The 20,878-nt window shown below is 42.4% G+C and overlaps 1 protein-coding gene across 4 annotated transcripts in view; it reads left to right on the forward strand.

Moving 5' to 3' along the window:
* FARP2 (FERM, ARH/RhoGEF and pleckstrin domain protein 2) overlaps positions 1 to 20,878 on the forward strand; it is an 82,792-nt gene that overhangs the window by 42,426 nt on the left and 19,488 nt on the right. For all 4 annotated transcript variants that reach the window (XM_064721096.1, XM_064721095.1, XM_064721097.1 and 1 more), the window contains exons 8-15: positions 750 to 897; positions 1,657 to 1,746; positions 2,857 to 3,020; positions 3,151 to 3,219; positions 4,591 to 4,648; positions 5,318 to 5,558; positions 15,915 to 16,087; positions 20,724 to 20,813. In XM_064721096.1, the coding sequence (XP_064577166.1) occupies positions 750 to 897; positions 1,657 to 1,746; positions 2,857 to 3,020; positions 3,151 to 3,219; positions 4,591 to 4,648; positions 5,318 to 5,558; positions 15,915 to 16,087; positions 20,724 to 20,813 (1,033 nt within the window). The remainder of the gene's footprint in view (positions 1 to 749; positions 898 to 1,656; positions 1,747 to 2,856; positions 3,021 to 3,150; positions 3,220 to 4,590; positions 4,649 to 5,317; positions 5,559 to 15,914; positions 16,088 to 20,723; positions 20,814 to 20,878) is intronic.

Genomic DNA, 20,878 nt, shown 5'->3' on the forward strand with positions numbered 1-20,878 from the left:
CATGGAAAAAAACAAGGGATATTGAGGAAAAAAAGGATGTTTCCATGCAGGAGAGCAAAATGTTAGTGGTTTGATGTCAGCTAACCTGGGGAGCAGTCAGTGAGGGCTGAAGCTGTGCCAGGTCATGAACAGTCTCTGTGTTGCTGTTTTGGGCCTTGTGCACCCTTACAGAGCACTTGCTCCTGTCTGTGTGCAGCTTCCTCTTGTTTTTAGAGGAATTTTGACAGCAGATGAAGTTTCATTTTAAAGATTCTTCTCTGGTTTCCTTGGCAGGGAGGGAATTATCCAGCCAAAGGCACCTGGTAGTAATAGAGTAATAATTTTGTGGTCCCAAAACCTGACCTGAAAAGGGTCATTCTGTTGCAATATTTGCATTGTTTCTGTTTTGCTGCCTGTGCAACTCTGCCAACTCTCACTTCTTATCTTTGTTGATGCTAATGTGTGCACAAGCAAGCGGAAGGAGGAGCACTGTGGATTGAATGTGGATTTGTTCAACTTTGTGGTTTCTCAACTGGCAAAAGCTCTGAACTGATTAATATCTCTCTCAGCATCTGGCTTGGGATGCTCTTGACATTGGCCATCAGCTGTGTCATTACAGAACTTTCAGTGTAACACATGACATGGAGTGAAACCACCCAACTAGATGAGACAGAAAATTCTCATTTAGTGCCAGACTTCAGACTTAAATGTGTTGGCAGTGTTGTAGAATCAGTTTGTTCTTAAAATTTTATTTTTCTTCCTCATTATAGGGGTCAAACTCCTGCTGAATCTGACTTTCAAGTGCTTGAAATTGCCAGGAAACTGGAGATGTATGGCATCAGATTCCACCTTGCCTCCGACCGTGAGGGCACCAAAATCAACCTGGCAGTTTCACACATGGGTGTGCTGGTGTTCCAGGTATGGCAGGGATGGCACACTCTGTCCTTTAGCATGTCTTGGAGTAAGTCTCTCATTTGAACATCAGGTGTCTCTGATGCCTTGGAAATTTAACATGTTCTATGGTCAAGGAGGGTCATTTGAGCCCCCAAAACTCTGTTTGGTGCAGCTTGTCCTTGTGCAGAGAGCAGAGCATCAAAACCAAGTACAGTGAGGTAGAGGGGCTTTGTTTGAAGTTAGGTGTGTGATGAGAGAAAATCATAATTAATTCATTTTTGGAACAGCCCTGGGACAGGTCTGTCATTCTGGAATTTTGGTTTGATTGTTATTTTAATATTCCAGTGGATTTTTACTGGATATTATTGCTCTTATTGTATAAGAATGCTGATTGATTAGAGTGATTGGACCAATTAGTGTTACTATGTTTGCTGTATTAAAGAAGCAACTCAGTGCTCAGAGTCCTGTTTATGAATGCAGTGATAGGGTTTTCCTCTCCCCAGAACACAGAGGCAGCTGATTTACTGAAATATTTCTGTTTGGGTGCTCAGCTGTGTCTTACCTGTTCTTTGCTTACTGTGGGGCAGCTTCTTTTGGAGGTGCATCAGCCCTGCAATCCCTCTCACACTGCTCAGTGGCCTCTCTTGTTTAAGGCAATATTGTCACCAGAACTAAGAATCCAGCTGGATACATACACATCTATATACCCACAACAGAATTTTGTTTGGTTCTCTGCTTCTCTGAAACTTTTGCTAACATTTGATCATTCTCATTTTGATTCAGGGTAACACAAAAATCAATACCTTCAACTGGTCCAAGGTCCGTAAGCTGAGCTTCAAGAGGAAAAGATTCCTTATTAAGCTGCACCCAGAGGTCTGTGTCACTTTTACTGTAATATAAACTGCTCAGTGTTGAAAAAAATACCTGTGCTTTATTTCATTATGAACATTTCTGGAGTTTGTGATTTATAAAACAGCCTCAGCAGGCAGGTTTGGCTGCATCATTCAAGTGTCAATCTTTCCTTTCTCACCCCACAACTTAGGATCTTTAGGTTTTGTGTTTCACTCTCAGCTTATCCTTGACACAAGCTTACACATGGATAAATGCAAGACAGAAAAAAATTACTAGACCCAAGTATTTGGTGCAGCCTTTCTCAGTACTTCTCCTTTGAAAAAGTTGCATCCACTTTCTTGATTCAGATGAAAAGTATCTGATACACCTCAGGTAGGAATAGGTGACTGAAATTATATTGTTGTAGCTTAATTTTAAGGATGGTGTGATTTCACTTGCTTCATTTTTTCTATGCATCTCTATAGCACAAGTGTCATTTTGCATAGTTAGATGATTTACAGTAGATATTTTTTATTGCAGATGTCATCAAAATTGTTGCTTCCATGCTGGATGACTAGATTGCATTCAGTGTTTAATTTATATTAAAATAGAGGGAAAAAAAACCAACTTTGGATATAATTTCATGTACCAAGAATATCTGAAATAGGACCCACTGTCTGCTGATGCAGTAATGTGTTTCACAGAGAGACCTGCAGAAATTTCATGTGATAACTGTACTCTGACATATGCAGTAGTTTCTGGTTTTGTCTGGAATTTTTGTTCTGGAATTTCCAAGAGACAAGCATCAGAACTCCTAAAAAAGGCATAGTATTTTAAAATAGCTACTATTTCACTTGAGTATTTAAATTCCTTTGAATTTTCTGAAGGTGGGTTATATTGAGCATGTTTCTAAAGTCAAGTGCTTTTTAAATACTTCTACAGTTTCAAGGTAAGCAAACATTTTGGACAGCTATTAAATAATTTTTAACTGCATTCAGAATCACTCCCATTGTTTTGAGGCAGATGAGAAGTGACTTAGCAAAATCCTGCATCTTGCTGGAGTTCATCTTTTTTATTGGCACACATTTGTACCTTCCTTTTCTCCTTACTGTCATTTTAGATGCTACTGAACTTCTGTGTCTTTTTTCCCAGGGCCCATATCAGGATACATTGGAGTTTCTTTTGGGAAGTAGGGATGAGTGTAAAAACTTCTGGAAAATCTGTGTTGAGTATCACACATTCTTTAGGCTCTTCGACCAGCCAAAGCCAAAGGCTAAAGCAGTGTTCTTCAGCAGAGGCTCATCTTTCAGATACAGGTAGGGAGAAACACAACACACTCATTTTGTCTTAGAAAATGAGAGCAAAAGGAAGAAATGTTCTAAAGACATTCCTCTGTAATGCTCATCCCCTGTGTTTGATAACCTTTGTACTTGTGTGGGTTCACAGTGGACGAACACAGAAGCAGCTAGTGGATTATATTAAGGACAGTGGGATGAAGAGAACCCCATATGAAAGGTAAGATGAAATGGCTTTCTAAGGCAAAACATAGCTTGAGACTTTCACAATGCCCTTCTTGCCTAAATTTCAGTGTTTTAGTGCTGCTTGGAGGCAGGCTCATTCTCATTCATTAAGGTAGCTGACCTAAAATGTAAAAAAGTTATTTTGTGATGATATAAGAGGAAAGTTTTGGTACCACATTTTGATGTCTGTGGATAATGTGGCTTAGCTGTCTGAAATTTCAGCATGTGCTGAAGATTCCATAATGTTAGTGAGGACCTAGCTGTGCCATCAGCCAGTGGCAGAGCACATAATGGAACTTGGGATCTGCAAGTTTGAAACTCTGACCTAAAATACTCAATTGTTTCTAAATATATAAATATATCAATTAAGAATATGCTTTTTCATTATAAAATTGTTTTTCCTTCCTTGACTCTAATGCTGTCCAGTCTACATGTGGGAAGCTCCTCCTACCCCAAATCCAAACTATGTATGGGAAATCTTACTCCTAATACAAAAGATTATAGGGGCTTAAAAGGAATTTTAAAAAGTTTGCATTAATCTGCTATTAATAGGTATTGTTAATGTCTTAGACTTCAGTTGAGCTCCTTTTCTATTTCAAAATTTGATTTGCTGTTTAATTATTGACAAAGAATGAATCTAGCAATGAGTGTAATGCAGGATATCACTTTTTGGATATCTAACACTAACATTCAAAATTTTATATGGTGGACTGAGTTTATAAAAATTTGTACAATTATTAGCTCATTCTGGTTCTGAAGCCATTCTTCTGTAGATGTTTATAATAATGAAAAAAGATGAAGTTAAACTAAAATATGCTGTTTAGTATTCAGTTAGTATTCAGCCCCAAGTTGTTGAAGTCTCCTTCAGTGGTCCCAAGAGATCCCCACCAGCCAGGTGGGGTCAGTCTCTTCTCCCAGGTAACAAGTGACAGGACAAGAGGAAATGGCTTCAAGTGGTGCCATGAGAAGTTTAGGTTGGACACTGGGAAAAATTGATCAGGCACTGGCACAGGCTGCCCAGGGAAGTGTTGGAGCCACTATCCCTGGAGGTGTTCAGAAAAGGAGGAGATAAAGCACTGGGTTAACAGCAGGACTTGATGATCTTAGAGGCCTTTTCCAATTTTAATGATTCTCTGATTCTGTGAATGATCTGGATCTTGCTTTATTCCATTTTAATACATTTCTTATCTTACATAATTTAATTTACAACTCTTTTGACCTTTTAAAACTTGAACTAATTATTAACAAAACACAATAAAATAGAGCTTGAGATGTTTCTGTTGGCCACTGGCATGGCCATAAGTGGTGGGGGAAGGAATGAGGCTGAAGCATGTGTGGGATGCTGACAGGCTGCTCTGTTCCACAGGAGGCACAGCAAGGTCAGAGCATCCACTCGCACCTCCAACGCAGACGTGCCAAAGCAGGTCAGTTCTGCAGCACTCTCTGGCTTGTGGCTGTGGGCAGGGCCATGGACAAACAGCTTTCTGAGGTGATAGTGAAGGAGTCAACTCACCAGAATTGCTGCCACTGTTTGCTCTTTGTCTGCTGCACAGTTCTTTTTGTTGGTGTTACTGATTTGATAGTTGTAGCCAATGGAGTGTGAAGTGAGTAATATTTTACTCAAAGTTCCACTGAACTGAAAAGGAAGTGTTGGACTTTCTAGTATGTTATTTCAGAGGATTAGTTTATCTCCAGGTATTGTCTGACTGCTCTCTGGCAGTCTCAAAGCTGTTGTAAGATGCCTTCTGCAGGACACAGCAAGAAACAATCATTTCACTGAATGCTCTTGTGTTACATGGGAGAGGTTAAAGAAGCATCTCAGAATTTCACTGTCATTTTGTTCTTTTTCTTTGTGGATGCTTGTTCAGCTATAAAATATATGCTTTTAACTTTCCATCCAGTTATCAGAATTAAGGGAAAAAATCTTGCCTTTTACATGGGCTACTGGATCAGGTTCAGTGTCTGCTGTAAAGTGAGCTTCTGTGAACCGTATATTCCTTCTGCATATGGATGTAACTAGATGTTACATTTGTTTTTATGTATTGTAAAAACCTTTTTATCTGTTGTCTTTCTGCTTTTCTGTCCCATTTCAGAGTGTCCCATTCTCTGAGGGCTTGAGAACTCCAGGGTCTCCAGCCTCAACAGCTGCCCCCTTCCACTCAGTTCACTCCTTGGCCAGTCCCGCTTCCATCCTGCCCATGTTTGCTGAACCCAGCCCTTCCTCCTTGGAGCCCCGAGCATCGTACACAAGGATTCCAGACAAAACCACTGCAGCCCCAGTGGAAGAAGTGGGGAGGAAGCTGATGCAGCAGCCTGGATCTCCCGTGCTCCAAGGTGTTGGGTTTGGTAGTGTTGCAGGAAACTGTGACCCGTCTTGTCCTGTCGTTGAGAGTGGTTGCGGTGTAGATGTAGATGTAGTGAGAAGTAGTAAGGAGAGCAGGGTTGCTGGTTGTAAAAATGACAATGATGAGGATGACTTTACCACAGGTGTATTCATTGCTGAAAAAGAGCAGCAGCATGGCAGCCGTGGGGCCCCTCTTTTCACACTGGCAAATTCCCAGTTGCAGGTGTCAGAGGAGTTTATCGATGATGACCCAGCAGAAATGTCCTTTTTTGCTGGGGGCTCTGAGGCATTTTCCTATGTGTACAGTGGGTTAGAATTAAAGGGTTCTGAGTTTTCCAAGTGTCTGTCAGAGCCAGCTGGTTTAGCTGCAGGTGCCCTCCAGCAGAGCTCAGTCTCTGCTCAGTCGAGCCCTGACAGGTACTCAACCGAGGCCGTGGACATGAATATGGAAGAGGAGTTTGAGTTTGAGGAAAGCAGCGATTTCAACGGCAATGAGAGGCCATCGGACACCTCAGAGCTGTTTGAGGTGAAGGCCCAAGCCAGCAGAATGCAAAGCCTGCTGAGCCCCTCTGAAACCAGCTCCCTCATCAACAACCGCTCCGAGAGCAGCTCCCTCAACAACCTGGCCCTGAACGGGAGCTGCTCCCTGCACACCCACGGCTCTGCCAACCATTCCTCTGCCAGCTCCATGCTCAACTTCCCCGCCTGCTCCGTGCGCTCCGAGTCCAGCTCAGCCTTCCAGTTCACCGACATCATCGACCAGCTGGAGCAGCTCAGCTGCCCTCCCACCACCACAGAGGACTCCAGCAGCACCGACACCGACTCCTGGGACTCAGAAACAGCTGCACCTCTGGATGTCAACCTTTTCTTTAGCAACCCCTTTGCTCAAAGCGCGGGGGACAGCTATGCCTTTGACTTTCAGAATAATTTAAAAAATCTCACTCAAGAAGACTGGACAGAGAAGTCACAGATCAATTGATTGGTCTTGATTTTTGGGATGGATTCCTCAATGCTTTTCAGGCTTGGAAGTCAATAATAGGGTGTGATATCACTCAATCCAATGGCTGGATTTTAAATCATATAACATAGTTGATTTTTAAATTTTTAAAATTTTTAAAAAAATTTGTGTGCCTCTTCAGTGTCCCTCAAAGCATCCAAATTTTGGTGCTGTGTTTCTGTGCATCACACTACATGAAGAATGGGTTCTAATAGGCTGCAATGTTGGAAAATACTACATTTAGGAAAAACCACTGATTTCAGAGAATTTTAACTATCAACTGGCTCATACAGACATCCCCACTTACAGTACACTAAAGGATTTCTTCGGCTGTAAACATATCTGTAAGAGTCTCTATAATATACTGTTCCTCCAAAATCCAAATAAAACAGTCACTTCTGTACATGCCTATTAACCAGCAGCTGCATCCAAAAATTGCCTGTTTTCCTGCACTGTAGCAAGATCTTCATTTTGGGTTTGGTTTTGTTTCCATCATCAAAAAAACCCTGAAGAATCTTCAAATCATCTCTGAAGGACAGTTTTAAAATGCCAACCTATGCAACATGTCTGTGGTATGCTTTGAAGAATAAATACCTCTACCTGCCTTTGGAAGAGGGAATGTGTATCCAACCAAATGGAAATAGCAGTTTCCCAACTTCTTATGAAGACAAGCTTATTTGCTGACTTCCAGGTGTCTTCAGCAGTCCAGCAGCTTGGAGATATACAGAGACTTTAAAAGCACTTAATCCCCATCGCATTTCCCTTCTTTCTTGTTTTTAATCACTCTGCATAAAAATACAAAGTGATTCAGAGAAGTGTCCTGTGTCTGTGGAGGACAGCTGGTGGCAAACCTGGTGATAGCTTTAATTTTTTCTTTAAAATATGGACTGTATTCAGAAAAATACTGTAATTTTTCTGAGAAATGGAGTTGTTAGGAGAGGTAAATACTATAGACAACAGTTAGAGCTTCAGGGCTTTTGTAAATTCTTTTAGACAGGTGACATGAGCTGTAAGTTAGGAAGTCTAATGGTAAAGACACTTGAGTTGTTGCTTAACTGGTCACATTTAATTTAGCAACATTTATTGAGGCAAAACAACAGAAGTTGTGAAATGTCCTTCCCAACTGCTGTGCATTGTGGAGGTGAAGTTCTGAGCTTCAGCTTGTGAGAGCATTTTTTAGACCATATTTAAGCAAGAATGGGAAATCCATAACACCTGACCCAAATCTTGTGATGGAAATCATCATCTCCTTCAGCCACTGGGTTTTTGGGTTCCTTCTGCCCAGTTTTCAGTCCTTTGCAGAGAGAATGCAGCACTATTACAGCTGATGCCTCCAAAATAAGCAGCTTAGTTACAAACATAACTTTATGGTCAATATTATTGCTACCAGTTTAAATATGGTCTTGATATATCATTAAAGACCTGCATTGTTTACTCAAGCATTTAAAAATACTATTATTTCTCAAAATTCTGATAACCACAACTTCAATGGAATACTTTTCAACGTGAGGCAGAACTCAAGGAGGTAAAACCTCCTTTAGTCACCCATTTCTTCCACGTTAGTTTTACCAAGCTATAACTATTCTGCACAATGCTTGCTTTTACCTTGTGTTTGAGTGGAATGTGTGTTGTCTCATGAGAAACCTGCCCCCTTTGCCAGCAGCACAGGAACACAAAGCACATTGAGAACAAAATATTAGCTCAGACCTCCAGTAATCTACTACAAGGTGCTCTTTTTTTGTTCTATGTTACTTCCATTTTATTTCTTTCCTGTGGAATGTGTGTTCTGGCTCTTTGTGGGACTTTATTCAGGCCTGTGCAGATGATGTCATGGGGGTGTGGTGTGACATTTTGAAACAGGGCAGTGGTGTAGAGAGCTGGTGCCTTTAAGTACATTTTTAGGTGATTTGTCTGATTTCTTCCCAGAATGAACTACGTTATGTAACCCAAGGAAGAGAAATAAAATCAGCAAAGAGACAGAATTCTGTCTGCAAACTCTATTACAGGTGGTGGCATCAGGGACAAGGATATAGATGAAGATGTAGAGAAAGGCTGTTGATATCTTTGATCTTTTAAAAAGAGGATCAGGATTCAGCTATTACATATAACTGTGCTGCCTCTGTTCCATGTTCTGTGCCTCAATCTCAAGCATTCCTTTAAATGTTGTAGAATAGGAATAAATCCAACTAAATTCTCTTAGTTTTCAAAAGATCTTGGTAAAAAGCTGCCTGTATTTTCAATGTACAGGCTTGCCAATTTGCCTTCTTGCACCACAGTTAGTTTGAAAAGACATCTTCAAAGTTTTTCTTCTTTAATTTTAAACTGTGCAGATCTTTTATTGGCAGTTCTAACTCTCAGGGATTTTCTATTTTTTTTTTTAAGAAAGCAATAAGATTCTTAGTGTAGTGCCTCTTAAGTTTTTCCAAAGGAATGGTGGTGACCAGGATTCCAGTCTTCTATCTTAGGGATCCACAGGTGAGGAAGAGGTGAGGGGACCTTTGACCCTGGTACAGATGTGTTTAGCTGAAGGTTTTAGGTACAGAATGAGAGTTCAGAGCTGCTGCTGTGCCCCTGTTAGTTCTGTCAGTGCTCTGGCTGACTGATAGCATAGAGCTGTCATGGTTTCCTTCTGTGCTTCCCTTGATTTCCAAAGCCCTGTGGCTTCTGAGGATATCTTTGCACTCTGACCTGTGTTATTTTGTTCTAGGTTTCCCAGACAGACACAAAAGAGCAGAAAATTTGGTTCATAAGCAGAGTTTTTATTATAGCAAGAAAGCTGTGAGCAAAGGTTCTTTATAATTTCCTTCAGAGACATCAGATTCACTTTCTGATAGAGATGGAGAGAAAACCAGCTGCCCTCAAGGGAATGTGGCAGCTCAGAGCCTCCCAGGGAGCTGTGTGGGTTATTTCAGTGCAGTGGAGCTGTCCTCACCTCCCCTGGCTGCCTCCTGAGGTGGCAGGAGAAGGTGGGACAAGGAATGTCTGTCCCTGCTCTGTCCCCTCCATTTACTTGTGGGTAGCACGAGGGGAGTGTGATGTGTCCCGAGTCCTGGTGATGCTGCTTAACTTCCAGCATTGTTCCCTGGGGTTTGTTTTGTTTTCTTGTTACTCTGTTGGTACTAAAACTTAGTTCCTGGTACTGATTTTTTTATTTCCTGAGAACACAAGCTTTCCTTTCATGAAGGTGAGTGGTGAGAGCCAGGAGCCTTGCAGTGACCTCATGCAGCATGGAAAACAGGGGGAATGACTTAGGAAAAATGCCAAGATGGAGAAGATCTTTGTTGAGTATCACATGCAAGAAAGCAGCATTTGAGGAGCTGTGGTTGAGCAGATAAAACCTGGGTGAAAACTCTGTGGTCGTGCCCCCACTCCTCCAGTGTGCACCTCTGCAGGTTCTTGCCCATTTGCTTTGTGCCTCCCACCCCATGGGGAGCTGGGGACACACAGGAATGAGCATTTCTAGCCAGTGCACAGCTTTTGGTGCTGTGTTTTTCCAGTAGGAGAACCACAGAGTGTCCAGGTGTGTTCTCCTGCTCTACACAGAGCAGCAGTTTGCAGCTCAGCAGAGGGAGTGTGCCAGGGCTCTTTTCCATCCCTCCACATCTCTCTGCTCTGTTTTAGCAAGCACAGGCAGCTGTAGGATGCATGCCAGTATTGGTGGCTTTTCCCAGGGAGTCAGGCTGCACCTGAACCCTGAGAGAAAGCAAAATGGGTATTTTAACTGAGCAATTTAATCCCTACCTGTCCTTCTCTATGTGTGAACTTCTAACCCTTCTGATGCTTAAAGACATTTATTAAATGTAAAGCACTACATCAGAGCATTTTTATCATCATCTATGCAGTTAATGAAACTTAATTTGCACAAAACCTGGGTCATGGAATATTCTCTGACCTATCCACCACCTGGTTTAGCTTTGTTAACTTTACTAACCTGTGTTACCTATTGTGTGTAGATTTGTAATTTTAAAGTATTCATTAGTCAAGTAATACATGCTGTATATTCCCAGGACTTGCCATATGTTATCTTAGGGTGGAATAGGGTGGTATATCAAGCTACCCTCAACTTTCACTTTAATTTCCAGTGAATTTCAGAGTTGCTGAATAATCTGGATAATACCAAGTATTGATCTCCTTTTTCCTGTGCTTATTTGTATTGTGGTCATAGGTGATTTTGTTTAAGGGATTTTTATTTTGTTTTTTTTGATGGCTTGGTTATGGTTTGATATTGGGTGTTTTTATTTGATTTTTTTTTTGGTGGTGGTGGTAGATTTTGTCTAGTTGCAAGTCTTGGTAGGGATAAGATTTTCTGAAGACACTAATAAAAGTTGTTATAATTTAATCCTTTTTTGGGGCAAACCTGTCGGTAAGTCATTCCCATTATTGTCATTTTGCAAAATGTTCTAAGCCATAATTACTCAGTACTGAGTGAGTGTAATCACAGGTGTCAATGCAGTCATTTAGCTGTCACTGCCTGTCATTTTTAGGGACTTGTCACAAGGGCTGTGTGTATATGTGTGGCTGTACATATACATCCTCTCTCTGAAGATGGGGAGACCTCACAGTTCCAAACACATCAGAAAATCCTCTTCATTCATTCCCTGCCCATGGGCTCCCATAGGATCACTCCAGTGGCTGAGCTGGAGGTTTGGAAGTTCAAATTTGGAACATGAACCTGCTCTGTGGGAAGGTTTCCTGTACATTTGCAAAAATCAAATCATGTTCTGCACTTGCTGGAATCCCAAAATTCCAGATTATTGGTACGAACAGGGGTACTTGTGCCTTGGTTAGAGGGACTCCCCAGTTCCATAGGTGCTACTCTTGCCAGGAAAAGATTGCATTCAAACAAAGAGAGCTGGAATTTTTTAATTGATCTCTTGAACTTTATCTTTTATATATGGGAAATGTTTATTGAATTATATGTTGGGGTTTTTGAGTATCTTTGTGTCTGTTCAGATTGCCAATTATGAACCTACAGATTTGTACTAATTCATAATTTTAATTGTTTATGCAATAAAACAAGGAAAACTTTGATATAAATGACAACATGGGCTTTTTAGCTTTATTTTCATTACCCTTACCTTTGAAATAGAATAAATATTTGTTCTCCTAGCCAAGGCATCTTATAGTTTTATTCCCAGCTTTCTCCACACAGTTTTTGGAAATAGAGCACAGTAGGCAAACACTGGTGTGTGGGTTTCAATTTCCTGCTTTGTGCAGATCTTTTGCTTGGAATACAAATGGGACTAGAAGCTCAGATTTCTTTGTAGGAATTCTATTTATTGTGGAGATCTTTTTCTTTTAAACTGAGTATATCCCTTGAACTCTCTTCTGTATATCTGTTTTTATTGGAAGATTTCCTTTTTTTGCAAACACAGCATGTGAAGGTGATGGCATGTTTTCTAGCTGGCAGGTTCTCCTTCAGGTATCTCTAGCCTGGGTTTAGGTAATTTCTCTTCCCTGCAAACAGGGCTTTGGAAAGGTGGAAAGGTGGCAAAAGGAAGGTGATTATTTGGGATTGTTTCAGCTGTTTATGGCATCACCATAAAACCAGGGCCAACCTTAGGATTGTGGTATGTGACTTCACAGGTACCCAGCACTGGGCACATGGCAAGTGCTGTAAATGTGCTTTAATGTTTCATGTGACTTGTACCTGTTGAAAGATAAAAAAATGATCTTTGAGTTTAAAGTCTCTTGCATCAGCTCTTTAGGCTCTCAGATAATTTTCAAGATTCTCTTATCACCCAACTATTTATCATCTTTTTAAAGGGAAGATTAGCAGAGAGACAAGCTGCTAGTTGTGATGTTTTGAAATAAGGAAGATAGGGAAAATATCCAGCATTTTACTTGTAGTACATCAGCTTGTTAATGACTTCACTCTGGAAGTGATACTGTGTATTTCACTCTAGAAATAATCATTTGGTCTGTGCATGTGATGGGTTCAGCAGGGCATGGGGTGGAAGGGAGGCTCAGAGCAGGCTCCCCTTGCCCTCTGGTCAGCCTCTGCAGGGCTTAGCCTGAAAATAATCTGCTTTTGAAGCACTGGTAATAACAAAGATATAACAATAAAGTTGTATCTCTAAAGGTTTTCTGTCACTCCGTTTGATAAGGAGCTGTTGCTGACATTAGACCCTCACATAGCTTTTGTCCATCCCATAATGTTCAGTATTATTGGGGTACTATTTTAGTGGTCTGTCTGAATTATTTTAAGCATCCATGCATAAAGCTTAGAGAACCTGTATTTTTTTGTTTTGGCCAGCCTGTACATTCAAATCTGGCTTTCTGGGTAGGAATTGAATTTAGATTGAAGAATGGAAATACCTGCTGAAAAAAATAACTGGGAAGTGATGCCAAAAGCTTGTTATCTTATTGTTCTGCTTGTTATCTCAGTGAAAATCAAATGGAGCCTACTCTACATGACCAATATTACCCAGTAGCTGTGGAGGATATCCTCAGCATTCTCACCAGATTCTGTAGCTGTGCTCTTGAATACTACAGAGATTTTACAATGTTTTATTGATTAGTTTTTATTTTTTATTTCTATTAGGTGTATACTGGGCTTTATGAAACTGTGGGTTTGTTTGCTTAAGGGCACATTTCTAACTATATAGTGTAACTAAAAAGTATTAGCATACTTTAAGATCTTTGAGTATGTGGAATATTACACTGAGCTGATGCATTTTTGGATGTTGCCTTAAATGCATTTGTGTGTGATGCAGAGGCAGAAATTTGCTGTGTACAGGATTCAGCCATGTCTGACTGTGTGGGGTAAACTCTGAATTCCCACATCAATGCATGGAGGGCTGTGCTCCCAGCATTTACAGACACCAACCTGAGATGTTTGTGTGACTTATAGAGAACAAATTTCCACTTCATGCAGAACATTGAAACACAGAAACATCCCTCTGAAAGAGTAAATCCCTTTTAATGTAACTGGAAGATGCTGCCTGTGGGGAAGGGAAGACCTCAGAGCACCAAGGTTTGATGTCAGAGGGAATCATTCACATGTTTTGATCTTCACATCAATATTTCCACCTAATTAGGAGTTTTCTACATTGAGCAGCAGTTGAAATGGCTTCTCCTTTACCATCCTTCTCTGTGAGAATGAGGAATTGCTGTACATCCTACCTGCTTGCCTGGAGTCCTCTGTGCTGCTCTGGTGGAGAAGACTTGGGTTGTGAGAATGAAAATTTCAGTCCTCACCTGTAATATCATCTGCCATCACACTGAGCTTAGATCAAATATTTAATTAAAGAAATGTTAGCCAAAAAGCTAACTTGAGCTGCTCTGTGCTTCTTATAGCCTCTTCCAGGGGAAAAAAAAAGGGAAGTGACAGGACAAGAGGGAATGGCCTTAAGCTGAAGGAGGGAAGTTTTAGATGGGTAAATTCTTTTTTGTGAGGATGCAGAGGCCCTGGCACAGCTGCCCAGAGAAGCTGTGGCTGCCCCATTCCTGGAAGTGTCCAAGGCCAGGTTGGACAGGGTTTGGAGCACCCTGGTGTAGTGGAAGGTGTCCCTGCCCATGGCACTGGGTGGGCTTTAAGGTCCCTTTTCACTCAAACCATTCTGAGATTCTGTGAATGTGCCTCAGTTCCATCAGGCACTCTGGCTTTGGGGAGGGTTCTTGCTTTCAGATTCAATATTTGCAATTAATTTCCTGGCCATCTTCTGTTGGAGGAGATAAAAGGCAGAACAACCCAAGTGAAAAAGCAGGGTGGTTTATAGCAAGTTCTATCCCATTTGTTCCCTCTGTGTCTGAGCTTTCAGGCTGTCTGGAAGCAGTTCAAGTTACAGATTCTGGAATTTGTTGCTACTTCATGTTAAATTCCAAGAACTTAAAGAAGCTCCTCACCCCTGCAAACTCATTTGTTTGGAAGCTGGTTTTTTCAGCACTCCTGGCATGTAAAAGCAAACTTGAATCCTGTGCCTGGATAGGTGAAACAAGTGTTGCTTTCCTGGGGTGAAGGGCCAAAATGCTTAGAGAGAAACAAAATTTCCTCCAGAAGTGGTGCTGGACTAGTGTACAAATAGTTAACTCAGCAGCCTGGATGATCTGAATCTCTTCCAGGTGACCGAGTGCAGCTCTGTTTAGCTTCCTGCCTTTGTCCATGTGGAGTCACAGGCTGGGGCTGCCTCGCCCTGGGTGTGCAGCTGGGAGGGAATCGAGAGCTCCCAGCTCCTCCTGCAGCACCCATGACACTGTGGGGGGATCCTGCATACCTGTGAGGGCTGGTTTTTTTAAAAAATGTTAAGATATTGTGATGATTTCTAAGTAGTTTGGGAAATGGTGATTTGGCAGTTTGGGGTTGGCTGTTGATTTCCCCGTTTGTCTTCGGGTGGGTGGTTCAGCACTCGTGACACAACAAATCCTGCTGGGGAGGCTTGGGAGGGTGTTTCAGTTTTCCTTGCTTAAGTGCTGATACCTGTTTGGTTACCTGATCTGAGAAAACTCGTTTGTGTATCATAGGGAAGATCAGAAAAATAGTTTGTGAGATTAGAAGGAATTCTGTGGGTGTAGTGTGTCTGTCACCTTCCTTTGGTCCAAAAAAGCTGATCTTGAATGGTCATTTTCTCCCCCAAGTGGGGGGTCTACGTGCTGAAAAGAGGAGGCTTAAATTCATTGTGGTATGTCAGAAATCTCTGAGGGGTCCAAAAAATAGTAATAATAATTTAAATAAAAAGTTCAATAACCTAAAGCGAAGTGGTACCTTTTGCTTCTAAGAGGTTTAGCTGTGGATTGAGTCCATCCAGTTAATACTCAGTGCTACAAAATTGTTTTCTTTGAGGTTATTCTGTTTGTATACTTAAAAAAGCCAGGAATTTAATTTTTTCCATGCTCCCTCATTGTATAGCAATAGATTTTCCTTTTTCTTTGGATCAATTTTGGAGATACCCTAATTTCTGAATGTATTTCTAACATACTTTGTCTTCTGGAGTGGCAAGTCATGGAATAATTCATCCTAGCTTTTCCCTGTGTTGAAAAGTAACTCTTATATTGAAAAGCAAAAATTGAAAGCTGTATTGCAGTCCCTGCAGTAAAACCCTGTGTTGTGAATTGTGCTACTACTTTTCTGTGACAATAAGCAATTTATCCTTCCCTTTTCTGTTGTCACTGTGTCTGTCCTTACTGCACTGCCCTATAACCTCTGGCATGCAGGGAACACTCCCATTACTTTGAGATACACACAGAAGTCTTTGGATTTATATGCCTTTTTGCTTTTTTGCCTTTTTAAAAATAATATGAGATTACAATGCTGGTTTGCTGTAACAGTGGATAATCACGTGATTTGCACTATCTTTGAAATAATTTTCTCTCCTTTTCCACTCCATTTTCTTGTTGTTTTCCCACCCAGGCCTCCCTGTGGACCATGGCCAGCTGTCCTCCCTTGTGCTGAAGAGTCCCCTGGGTTTGAGCCCAGGCTTTCAGGTGACTGCAGGCACCCAGGGCTCGTCCCCTCTGCTCAGCCCTGTGCTCAGCGATGCTGGTGGCGCCAGGATAGAAGAGGATGATGAAATGAAAAGGAAGGTAAGAGCACAGATGGGCAGTGATGGTGCCATGTGGGAGCTGTGCTGGGTGTTGAAGGGGTGAGGTGGGAGCTGTGCTTGCTTGCTGAATGCAGATTGTGCTTTATTCTGTGGTGGCTGGGGCAGAACTCCAGTGCTGAGGGTTGGTTGGATGTGTTGAGCTGTTGGGGCAGGAGTCCCCTCTGCCCTCCTGGCATCTTGTGTCTTCTTGGCATGGCCATTGGGAGCACCTCCCTCTGTTTTAGCAGGAGCAGTGTGTCAGGGAATTGTGTTCAAAACCACCTTTTGTACCCCAGAATGGAAATGAGTTCAGGTTGGATATTAGGGAAAGGTTCTTCTAAGGTTCTTCACCTCAAGGCTGATCCCTGGAGCAGGTTTCCTAGGGAAGTGATCACAACACCAAGCCTAACAAAGATCAAGGAATATCTGGATGATGCCTCCATTCATATGGTTTATTTTCAGGTGGATGTGCAAGGGATGGGGAGCTGGACACAGTGATCCTCAGAGATCCTTATTTGTTAATGTATAAGGAGTTTGTTTGCTGGGTTCCTTCCTTTCCATGCAGTCTCATCACTGTCTCGTTGCTCCATCTCACCATACATTGTTCCTCCAGGCCATGCTTTCTGATCATAACAGGACCTTTAGAGGGGTCCTGTGGTGTTCCCTTTGAGCTGGGGAGGACCTGAGCTCAGTGTGAACTCTCTCACATCCATTTCATCATGGGCTTGCTCAGCAGAGCTGGCTGTGTTGTTGAAGTTCCTCTCCATGGCTGACCCTTCTGTCTGGAGAGAGGTGGATGGTGCTTTGGCCTTGCAGAAGCTTGAGGCTCACTTTCTGGAAAGAGTGGGACAAAAATGCTCCTGAGTTTTGCAGGTGCAGTGAGTCTCAAACCAGGAACAGCTTTGGGTCTTCAAGATGTGCTTATGTCTGGGTGCTGCTCCATGTCTGGGCTTCTTTCTTTCTGCCTGCTGAAAGAACCTTTCAACCACTGAGCACTGCTTGCTTTAACCAGGGACTCCCCCACATGATGTGGGGTTTTCCTCACCCTCATGCAGAGCTCAGCATTTGCTGCATTTCTTCCAAAGGATAAAGAATTCCACAGTAGAGTTCCACAACCATTTTCCTGGAAGACTCTCTGCTCTCCTTGCCTTGCTTGCAGAGAGGTTTGTTGGCTCTGGTGCTTGAGAAGGATCCAGGACCTTCCATTACAGTGCAAGGAAGGTTTCACTGTCCAAACTCAGTTCTGTATGGAGTCTCTGGTTGCTGCAGATTTCCACAAAGAAGAAACAACCACCTTGTGTGGTCTTTGCTTCTGCTCTCCTGCTTGCCCCATCCAGTGTTCTGGTTGTCTTACCTCTGGCAGACCAGGGTCCTCAGGCACCTGGTCACAGGCCCTGCTCTTTGGTGTCTTTGCCACATTCTTGGGCACCTCCAGGCACTTTTGTGATGCTGTTGAGAAACACCCATGGTGTGGACGTGCTGTGAGTGCTTGCCAGAGAGAGGAAGGTTTAACCTGTGACTGGGAGCTGAGCTGCACACAGCCCACCCCACTGGCAGCTTCCCTGTCTCATTTAGACTTTCTGAGTGGAGTTTATAGCTTTGGCTGATCACTCTACTGTTAGTTTCCATAGTTATTTTAAAAATAACTCCTCTCATTTGTCCTTATGGCTTGGAAATAATGAGCAGAGACTGTGTTAGCTGACTTAAATGTGAAGCCCAACCCTTTCTGCCACATTCTGCAAGGTCTGGTGTTTTGGCAGCTTGTGTTCTCTTTCAGGCTGAAACTAATTTATGAAAATGAGACTCCTTAGAAGGGAACTTCTTTTTATTGTATTGATCTTAAGCTTGATCAACTCCTGAGTATTCCAAGGCTTTGATGTCTATTCAGAGACATTGTTTTAAGTGAAACAGACACAAGAGGAAAACAGTGTGAAATTGGTTACATTTCACAGGAGCTTTACGGCTTTGTTGTACAAGAAAAATGTAATCTTGCAATATCTCACTGACTAGAGCTCTGTTTTGAAGGTGATGCTGCTGTAGTGGTTAATCAGGGCAGGTTCTGCAAACTCTCACAATGTGTGCTGTCTGCTCTTTGCAGCCATAGTGCTGCTGGTCCAGTACTGACACCTTTAGAAACATGAGGGTTTCTTTTTTTCCTTTCTTTTTAAATCTCTGTGCTTTTCCTTCATCTCACTGATAGATTTCTCCCTGCTCCTTTTCCAATGGAGGTTGGTTGTAGCAACCCACTTAAAGAAGGACATTGAAACTGGGCTTTTTGGGGGAGTTCCCCCTCTCAGAGTTATTTTAACACTTCTGAAGCCTGTTTGAAGTGAAAAGTTAAACATTTTTGGCCACTACAAGTTCAGAGTAGTGCTCTTCACAAGATGGGTTTGCTGTATCTGGTGAATGTTGAAGGTTTCCAGGTGGGATTGTTTGTACATTATATGGTGAAACATCATTTTTTCCAAGTGGGGATCTTTGCCTGGATGCCTGCTGTGGCTGTAGAAACATTTTCTTTGGACTCCAGAAGGAGACTGCCACCTCAGAGAGTTCTTGTGTTTGGCTTTTGAGGCATGAGCTGATTTCCTTTCCCCTTGCAGAGCCTGAGCAGTGGTGAGGGTGTTTGGCAGGGCCCCTGTGCTCTGTGAGAGCCTTTCCACTCCTCTGGTGCAGGGTCTGCCCAGCAGCTGCTGCCAGCACTCTGCACAAGGGATGCACTTAGGACTGCTGCAAGACTGAAAAAAAGCAACTTAAGGGCATTCAATTCCACCAGGGAGCAGTTTGGAAAGAGCAGGAACTTCTGAGAATTAACAGAAAGGGCTGATGTGCTGGGGAGGGAGAAAGGAACAGAAGGTGCCTGGGAAAAGCAAAAGCCCTCTTGTGCCCCAGGTTAGCACAGAATCAGCTGGAGAGTGAGGCAGAAACCTCAGAAGTGTTCAGAGGTGGAGAAAAACATGATCCATGCAGGCTATGAGAAGTGACAGGTTATGACCATGGTGTGTTTTAGTTTTTAAGGAAGTTCCCCCATCACTGCCTGCCTGTGTGGAAGCCATGCTCCCGTTTCACACCCCTGCGTGCCCTGTAACATTTGAAAGAAGTGCAGTGAGATCCTGTGCATAGTCCAGAAGGGGAGGTACCCAGGGCTGTGTGAGAACATCCCTGACAGCAGAAACTCTCCTGTCTGTGAGGAACTGCTGAGGCTGGGCAGTGAGATGGTGAAACTGTGCCACCTCAGGCTCCAGGGAGGCCAGGAAAATTATGGTTTCCTTAGGGAAGAGGCTGCTTATGCAGGATCCCCACTGAAGTTCCACAGCAAATGAGGCTGCAGTCAGGTAAATAGGCCAAGGAAAAAAGCCAGCATTAGGTAGGACTTTGACTGACAGCATGAGACAGGTAGATGGATGGGAATGGTTGTGGAATGAGTGAGCATGTCCTCTGCTTCCTCCAGGGAGCGGGCTGGCATGTGAAACTGCAATAACTAGCATAAAATAACCTGAAAAGAGACTAGACAGTGTCTCAAAATTAATTATTTGAGGATACACTCCTCTAGAGATTGTCTGGACTCAACAGAGAGGTTACTGAGCAGCCAGGAGAATGTGTCCTCCATGGGTAACCCTGAGCTGGAGGATTGGGAAACACTCAGTGGCTGTGCTGACAGCACTGAGGCATCTCAAAGTGACTCTGTAAAGAGAATTTTTGATTAGCTCAGAACATACAAGGAAACAGAAGAAATAATTTTCAAAGCAGTGTTTCCCTCAGGAGGGGCAGAGATGGAGGAGACCAAATTTTGACTTAACTCATTGGCATTTGGCATGGAACTACAGCACAGCATAGTGAGTTAAGGAGTCAAAGCAGTCCCTTACCCTGAAGAGTGACTAATTCCTTAATATTCCATGATTTTTAGTAGTGTATATTTTCAGGCTAGTTCTAATTTTCTGCTGTAGCTGCACAACATCTCTTGCCACCATTTCATTCCTTTGTTTTTCCATATCCATTCTGTCTTCTCTTTAAAGAGCAGCCCAGAGCAATCATACAGCCAATAAACGCTGTGGTTGGATTTTCTTTTTTTCTTAGCTAATTAATGTGGTCTTCAAAGGAGTAGCTTGAGTAAAAGCTGTAAGTGGAAATAAACAGTTTTGGAAAAGGACTACTTGCAAATCTGTTGGACTGGTTTTGGTGGTTAGAGAAGTGTTTAAAATCTAGGTATCTTGGCTTAAGTGTTTCCATATGTTTGTAAAATGCTCCCTTGATTTGAGGTGGAAGTTCCTGTAATGGAGGTGTCCAAGGCCAGGTTGGACAGGGCTTGGAGCACTGTGGTGTAGTGGAAGGTGTCCCTGCCCATGGCAGGGGACTGGAATGATAAAAGCTTGAAGGTCCCATCTAACCTAAACCATCTGTGATTCTAAGATAATTGACATGTAATTGGCTTTTTTTTTTTTTTAAATACTCTAACAATATAAAGAATATTTTATAGTAAAGTCAGTATTTGGGAATGTGCTACTGAACAAAGAGATGTCAGTAATGAGCTGCTCCATTTGCACACAGCAAGGGGAAGTGGATGTGAGGTTTGAGCTGATGCCCAGGGGGAAATGGAGGTTTGTGTTTCAGTTCTCACTGGTGTCTGTGTGTCCTTCCAGCGCTGCCCCACAGACAAGGCATACTTCATAGCAAAGGAGATCCTGGCCACAGAACGCACCTATTTAAAGGACCTGGAGGTCATTACAGTGGTAAGTGCCTTTGACTTTATTTCTTTTCCCTTTTTTTGACAGATTTGTGGTTGTTAGGTTGGAAA

Source organism: Zonotrichia leucophrys, chromosome 9 (assembly GCF_028769735.1).
Source record: "Zonotrichia leucophrys gambelii isolate GWCS_2022_RI chromosome 9, RI_Zleu_2.0, whole genome shotgun sequence".
NCBI lineage: Eukaryota > Metazoa > Chordata > Aves > Passeriformes > Passerellidae > Zonotrichia > Zonotrichia leucophrys.